This window comes from Aquila chrysaetos, chromosome 2 (assembly GCF_900496995.4).
Source record: "Aquila chrysaetos chrysaetos chromosome 2, bAquChr1.4, whole genome shotgun sequence".
In the NCBI taxonomy this organism is placed as follows: Eukaryota; Metazoa; Chordata; class Aves; order Accipitriformes; family Accipitridae; genus Aquila; species Aquila chrysaetos.
Genome location: NC_044005.1, coordinates 57,043,422 through 57,051,007, shown reverse-complemented (window position 1 = coordinate 57,051,007; position 7,586 = coordinate 57,043,422). Strand labels below are relative to the sequence as shown.

At 51.5% G+C, this 7,586-nt stretch overlaps 1 protein-coding gene and 1 long non-coding RNA gene across 3 annotated transcripts in view; both read left to right on the top strand.

Annotated features, from left to right (window-relative positions):
• Positions 1-815: 815 nt before the first annotated feature.
• Positions 816-1,639, top strand: LOC115338668. The gene is made up of 2 exons (XR_003922494.1): positions 816-1,042; positions 1,309-1,639. It is a non-coding gene; the product is annotated as an uncharacterized LOC115338668 (long non-coding RNA).
• Positions 1,640-4,278: 2,639 nt separating this feature from the next.
• Positions 4,279-7,586, top strand: part of METTL24 (methyltransferase like 24) — a 49,133-nt gene continuing 45,825 nt past the window's right edge. The window contains exon 1 of one of the 2 annotated variants that reach the window (XM_030002583.1): positions 4,279-4,694. In XM_030002583.1, the coding sequence (XP_029858443.1) occupies positions 4,392-4,694 (303 nt within the window). In that variant the 5' untranslated portion in view covers positions 4,279-4,391. Of the gene's footprint in view, positions 4,695-4,913; positions 4,933-7,586 lie in introns of those variants that run through there. The other variant, XM_030002589.1, reaches the window with a different exon arrangement.

Genomic DNA, 7,586 nt, shown 5'->3' with positions numbered 1-7,586 from the left:
ACTCCAGTTTTCAAAGCGTTAGCCATGAGTGTAGGAGGGAGGAGAAGGAAAAAAGTCTTCCTTCGCTCTGTCCTGTAGACTGTGGCACGTGGCTCATACCAAATCCAGCGGCGTTGTTAAGTGGAGTCGAAAAGAGCATTTTTATTTGTTTACTCATTTTGTAGGAGGAATGTTCCATTAACAGTCCTTGGAGAATCCAGGGAATTCCCAGTAGTGTTTTTGCTGCCTGGGGTTTAATTTTGCACAGATCTGGGCAGGCATTTTGACTAGCCAGAAGATAAACAGAAGCCTTGACAGTGGGTGGAGGCAGAAGATGGATGGCAGTGGGCAAGATGTTTGAACTGAAAATGGCCATAAGAGAGATCAACATTAAGTAACTGTTGCAAAGGAGAGATTTTGCTACCAACAACTTTCCAGGCAAGATGTAATTTATAAGCAGCAAAGGCAGCACCGAAGCAATGAACTTCCATTGATGTTAAACTTTTTCCTTCCAGAGGTTTAGCACTGTGCTCTCCCCATAGACAAATTTGTAAATGCAGGAGGAATTTTACATTTTTAAAGACTTTTCCTGGAGACATGAAGGGAGCTGTAGAAATCTGTGGCACCTACATAAAAAGTAGATACAGTAGGACCGATACCTGATTTTGGTTATCAGGGCTTAATGCTCGCTGGTCTCAGTACAAATTGCATGCTCATATTCAGAGTCACTGTTTTGGTTACTTCTTGCATTACATGGCAGTACTTTGCGCTCTGTTGGATGCGGCATGTTATGTGTTCCTCTAACACTATTCATCTTGCTTTGGGGACTACGGGGAGGGGAGGCCATTTGCTGCCTGACTCAAAGAGTGGGCATGTTTTGCAGAAGCTGTATTTACCAGCAATCACCTCGAAAAGGTGATTTGAGTTGAACTGGAGTTGCATGCGTTATGCTGCAATTTTAATTTGCTTTTCTTCTTAACAGGCACTGCTTGCATACAGGCGTCTTTGCAGCTGATTCCTGGGGGAAGAAATTAGTTTATAATACACTTGTTAAAATGGAGAGGTAAGACTGCTTAAGGTACTATCTTAATGTCCATTGATTCTCGTGCTAATCCAGATAAGATTTCTCATTGTTCCCAAGATTTTCTGAGGTCCTTCTCTACCACTGTTCCCTTTTTCTCTAACTTTAGAAACCCTCTGTTGTGTTTTAAACGGGGAGACTTACATTCAAAAGAGATGGGGGGGCAAGCATGAGAAATTCAATCCTTTGTTAAAACACAAAAGCAAAATGAAAACATCGAGTTAAATTTGTGAACTGTTCTTTATCAGGACCACTCCTAGCATGCTTACAGATTGGGGCTGATCAGCTTTCTAAGGAAAGGAATGTCTCGTACAAGGTCAGCATTTACAGTTACAGCTCAGCGATGACAAGAAGAGTAGCTGGATTCAAGTATTTGAGCTTTCTGTTGAAGCTATACAATGAGAGAAGAACAACAAATGAACCTGCGATGCTAAAACGAAGAAAGACCTTGTGGTTTTTATTCTGCTCAGTTAGACCTCTTTTATCTGAATATGTGTTGTTCAAGCTTTTAGGAAAGCTTTGATTTCTCAAGGATCAAACTTCAAGAGAGAGTTTTAAAATGTATTTGGGCACCATATACTTTTTGAGTCTTGACCTTTATACTCCTGCCTTTAAGATTTTCTCCATAACCATACAAACACAAACTTTTATTTTAATAGGACCTTCAAAGGCCATTATTTATTGACCAGATGCTGATAGTTTAAAACAACCTTGGTGCTAAGAATTTTGTGATATAACGATTTTGGCTAGCAGTATTGCAAGTCTTGTGTCTTGTCACATCTATCCCTGCATTTAGCGTACTCGACGTATGTCTAAACCTCTCTTCCCTGAGCAGCGGCATTGCTTCCATCCTCCAGATGAACAATGCCATTTCACACAGACGAGCAAAGTGATGGCCAGGCGGCCCCGTGCCTGCCCGAGTGACCTTCTGCTGATGAACTCCAGGAGATGCTCACGGATGGAGACAGGTGCCCGTCTCTTAAGCTGATGCCAGTTGTGGCTGTTGCAGCCACACTCTCCCTCTGCCCTCACAAATGTGTTCCTCCCTCGCGCTAGCACCAGGGCTTCTCTGATCCACTTGTGAGCCACCTAAGGAGGTTGGAAACAGAGGAAAAGCGTGTGGTTGTCAGACAGGTCAGCTGCCAGAGCCAACTCGCTTCCCTGTGGCAAGCACCAGAGCCTGCCCAAGGGAGGGACAGGGACCCCTGAGCAGGGGCAGGGGAAGCGCTCCGATCTGCGCTGCATTTCCCCTGAGGCATAAACCACCCAGAGGCTGCCCCGTGTTGGCTGTAGGCTGACCAAAAGACAGGATGGTACTGAAAAGGGTGTCCAGGTCTATTAGGAAACTGCTCCAGATAGAGTTTTTCTGGAGTTAGCTTTTTTCTGGGTCATTGCCCCGGTTTCACTTAGCTTAGGACAAAGGGGTCCCCTTCCTGCTACAGGAATGGCAGGCAGGACTGCCACCTACCCCCTTCCAAGAGGAGCCTGCATTTAGGGTGGTTTAAAGCAACCATGGAATTGCTTTAACCTAATTTAGAAGAATAGTTTGCCTAAAAAAAGAGGATAGCAATGTTTAAATGGCAAGGGAGCATGCACCTGGCCTGCCAGCGCCTCTGTGCTTGGAGCCATGCTTGAAATCCCACTTCTGCAGAAAAATCACTGCTCCCTCCCTTATCTTCCTGCGTGCAGCTCCTCCATCCTGCTGCCAGCAGGTCTGGTTGCTCGGCTGCTGGCAGGCTCCACTTCTCCCAGTGCTCCTCTCTGACCTGCTCCCCCAGCAGCAGCCAGCTCCGGCTCTGCCCCAGGCTGTGAACAGACAGGAGAGGTTCAGGCTGCTGCCGGGAAGAGGACGGCGGAAAAGAGGGAGAAGGAGCTCAGCGCAGAAAGCCTCTCCCTTGCCAGCGGACAAGGCAGGGGTGCTGGAAGCACAGTGCTGCACGCAGGGGACGAGAGTCACAACCTCTCTCCCCTACTCGGCAAAGAAACGGGGAGTAGCTGTGCGCCCGTGTCCTGCACATCCCGCCTGAGAACGTACTGATTACTCACTGAGCTGCATGTGCTGCAAACTGGCTGCCATCGCCCTCCTCCCGGCTCCCGCAGAGCTTGCCTCCTGCCGCCGACACGTCTCTCCACCTGCGGCTCCTGCTGCTGAAAATCCCACCAACCACCACTACCTGCTCATTGCTCACAGATGGCTTAGCGCCGGCGGCTTAAGACCAAAGCCGGCCTGTGCACTTTGTATTTCTGTGCAGCGTGTCCCCGTTGCGAGAATAAAAGGCCCTGTGTGCTCCCGCAGAGGTGAGCGGGACATCTGTCCTCTGCACTGCCTCTCGGCCCTGCTCGGCTCACCCAGAGCCTTCCTTCACGGGTGAAACCAAGGATGTGTCATGAAAATTCGCAGCAGGTCTGTGCCGACCGAGGGGAGAGGCTAGGACGCAAAATATAGACTTCAAAGAGTTATTCATGCGCATGAGGTGTCCCAGCTAAATTGGGGCACCCCAACCGTGGTTTCACGCGGGGTTCTCATAGCCTTCAAACGTTCAGGTCCGACACGATTTGACTGATCACTAACACCCGCAGTACCGATTACTAATCATAGTAAAACTTTGCAAAGCGACTTTATTTTTGCAGCATTCTTGCTGCTTGCCTATTGATCCAGATGTCCCCGGAGTCAGCCTTGCTGGAGTCGCTTATGTGTAACACCAGACGATAGCGGGAGGGTTTCGAAGAGCTGTCAGAGGGGCTAGGGTGCTGGTGTTACCTTGGCTGTCCGGGGGTATCCTTTATCCTTCACGGACAGCTCTAACCTTCCGAGAAGCGAAGTCCTTACTTCCAGGGCCGGGCTGTCCTTTAGTTTGTTTTACTTAAGCACGAGCAATACCCAAGTCTCCAGAGAAATTCCACTACCTCGTGGCGTCACAGTGGATAATGTGAACCAACGTACATTAACAGGTGAATACACTTCCACCCTGTAAAGACGGGTTGATGTGACAGTTAGGGAGGGGAGTTCTCGCCCGTTAGGCCCGGCCTGCGAGGGCAGCCGGGGTCTGGGCGCCTGACGGGAGTGACACCCACGCGTGGCACACTCCACGGCAAGGGGCGAGCGCCTGCCCCGCGCCCCGTGGGACCGGCCCCCCCCCCCCCCCCGGCTGCCCCGCAGCCCCCGCCGGGTCCCGGGGGCATCGCGGCCCCTCCCCGGCCGGCCCCGCTCGGGGCGGGGTCTCTCCGCTTTCGGCGGCGGCCGCGGGGCCCGGCCCGCCGGCGGCATGAGCCCTGCGGTGGGGCGGGGGGGCGGCGGCGGCAGCGGCGGGCAGGGCGAGCCCCCGCCGCCATGCCCAAGGAGCGGCCGCTCTGGCGGGGCCCGGCCTTCCGCCTCTGCCTGCTCTCGGCCGCGCTCTTCCTCTGCCTCCAGCTGGGCATGAGGCGATCCTGGTGCCCGGAGGAGAAGCCCCGGGCGCCCGCGGCGGCGGCGGCGGCGGGGCGGGCGCTCCCCCCGGCCCTCGGCACGGAGCAGCACCCGGCGGCGGCGGCGGCGGCGGGCAGGCGGCGGGTCACCTACGTGCGGAGCGGCCGGCGGGGGAGCGCCGCGCCCGGCTGCTGCCCGCTGCGGCCCCCGGGCGGCCGCCGCAGGAAGGTAGGGCGGGCCGGGGGCGGTGTGTCGTCTGCGTGAGGGGGGGGGAGGGCCCGCCGTGTCGCGACAGGCGGAGCCGAGGGTGACCCGGCTCCTGCGGTCCCCGTGCCGACCCGGTCGGGGCTGGGCTCTGTGGCCGGGGGGGGACATCCGACCGCAGGAGCCCCGCTTGGCAGATGTGGGTCTTCTCGTTGCTGAGGTGTTGCTGGCGCCCGAGAAGGGGTGACTGGAGGGTGGTGAGGTGAGGTGAGGTGAGGTGAGGTGAGGTGAGGTGGTGGCAGCTTCCTAGGAAGGTGCCCGTCTTGCGGCCAAGACATTTTGGGAGCCGTGGTGCTCAGCTACAGGAGAGGTGGGGTGCGCCGCTGCGGGGGCTGAACGAGGTCAGGCCTCGGTCTGGAAAGTTGAGGCAAGGGAGATTTAGGTTAGGTATTAGGAAAAATTTTTTTACTGAGAGGGTTGTCGGACATTGGAATAGGCTGCCCAGGGAAGTGGTTGAGTCACCATCCCTGGAGGTGTTCAGAAAGCGAGTAGATGGGGTACTTCAGGACACGGTTTAGTGGGCATGGTTGATGGTTGGACTCGATCTGGAAGGTCTTTTCCAACCTAAATGATTCTATGATTCTAAAGGTGGCCTTGACCTGGAGTCACCAAGCTCGCTCAGCAGGCTGAAGCGAGCTCCAGAAAGGTCCCTGGCCCTTGGCATTCCTGGCATCTGAAAGCCATTTCGTTCGCTGAAGGCCGGCAAGAAATGTTTCTAAGACATGGGCTGTGTGAGAATTAATGAGTCAGTTAATGAGTTGGTAAATGGACCTGTAATTAGGTTCAGGCGTGGTAATGACTGTAAAGCCTTTTGGAGACGTGAGGACCATCATTAGTATCTGGAGCTCACCAAGAGTGAGGAGCGTCAGTACTGACTTCTCCCACCCCTCCCTGTTAGCCACATGGGCGACCAGCAGCGGGACGCTGCCTTCTTCAACAAGTTCCGTGACATCTTTGGTTTTGGCAGGTGCCACTGTCTCCGGCATCACTTGGAAATTCCAACGTTTATTTTGTGGAGTTTTCCTGGCAGTCTTTCAGGGGGAGAAGAGGCTGGGACAGAGTAGCTTGTCATCTATTTTGAGGTCCCGCTGTCAGGGTGCAGTAGTAACGGTCTGTGTGGAGATGTGCAGGTACTTAAAGAGGCTGGAATGACCGTGAAGAGGAGCAAATGGGATTTTGCTAGAGATGGGACCACCTTGCTGGTCAAAGTGAATAACTATTTCTGATGTTTGCCTTGACAAGAATAAAATCAGTTATCTGTGGAATGGCTAAACCTTCTCCTGTCCTTACACTGAAGCTTTATCTGGGTTTGCTCAGACTCCCTTGATGAAGAGACCTCTTGCTATCGTCCAAACCACCATCTGAGCAAATGTCTAGTGATCGTGGGGTCTGATACCATGCTGAGGCATCTAGATATTACAGTGTCAGTTTGTGAGTTTTGTTGTCAGTGCCATGTTACTTGGTATTTTCCTAAAGCCCAACTTTTAAGTGATTGTAATTATGCAAGAATTTCAGCATTCACGGGGGGGGGGGGGGTGGAAAATTGTAATCATGTGGATTCAGGCAGTTTCTTGAAAACATGTGCTAAGCATGGCACAACACATCAAAACACAGGAGGCAACAGTAAAGCATATCCTGATTTGTCTCATGATTTTTGAGGAAATCCTAGTGGAGCAGTAGCATCAGGAGAGGCAGTTCGTCGTACTGGAGAACTGGCAGCGCCTTGTGGTGGTAGAGAGCTCGAGGCTCTGGAAAGCCCATGGTATGTTTTGGTGAGTCTCCAGGTGAAATGTGTGAAACATCACCACTGTGGTTTGTGGTGTTGGGCACGTTGCTGCTGAGGTCTCATTTGAATGCCGCTAATTAAGTCAAGTGAAAAATATTAGTAAATATAATACAGGGTGGAGTTGCCAGGTTAAGTTTGAGACCATCGCGTGTCTTCCACGTTCAGCTATTTGACTTGAGCATGTTGCTTCAGGCTAAGAAAAATCTACTTAAAGTGAAGATAAGGCTTTGGGGATAGTGGGACTGAAATTCTGGGAATTACTGGTTTTGAAATAGAGTTGTTAAATAAAAATGTAGGGGGGGAAAAGTGATGGGAAAATAAAGTAGAAGTGGTCTGAGTACTGCCATTTTTTTTGTGCAAGTGGTGATCATGCATGATAGCTAAAAACAAAAAAAGGGTGATTTATTTTAATTTTTTCCATCAGGAAACATTGTACTTCACTTCAGGCCGTTGTAAGACAAGACGGGGGCTCTTATCAGAAAAGGCTGCTTAAATTGGTGATCCGTGGCTTCTGGAGAAAGGCAGCAGCATCCAACTGCTGCTGGGGCAGTGTGCTGGTGTGTGTAAATGCTGCCTGGGGGAGAGAGACGGGCTCCCTGCGGTACCAGGTTGGGATTGCCTTTTGCTGTGGGTTTTGTGCGCTTTCATGTCTTCTGTCTGCCTGAAAACCATTGTCAGTCCGTTTTTGAAGCCTGCAGAGGCTTTCAGGTAGGTTCCTCCCCCCCCCCCCGCTGCTGATTGTGGTGGTGGTATTGGAATATGTTGCGATATGTGAGCCAGCAGGATGGCAGTAATGAAAAATCAGTGGGGCCAAACTTCGCTGTGTTTTCCTAGTGCCACTTGGTTATAACTCTGCTCACACTTACATCACCAAATTAATGCAGAAGACTGATGAACAGTGTATTTCCATAGGTCTAGTTGAATATCCTACTTTGTGACCATATAAAAAAATGGCAAAAACATGCAGGAAAATTATTTTATGCCTACTTTGGATCACTATACAGTTTCCTGAAGCAGAGTTGTGTTATTTATTTCCCAAGCACAACTGCAGTCAACCAACCAACAGTACC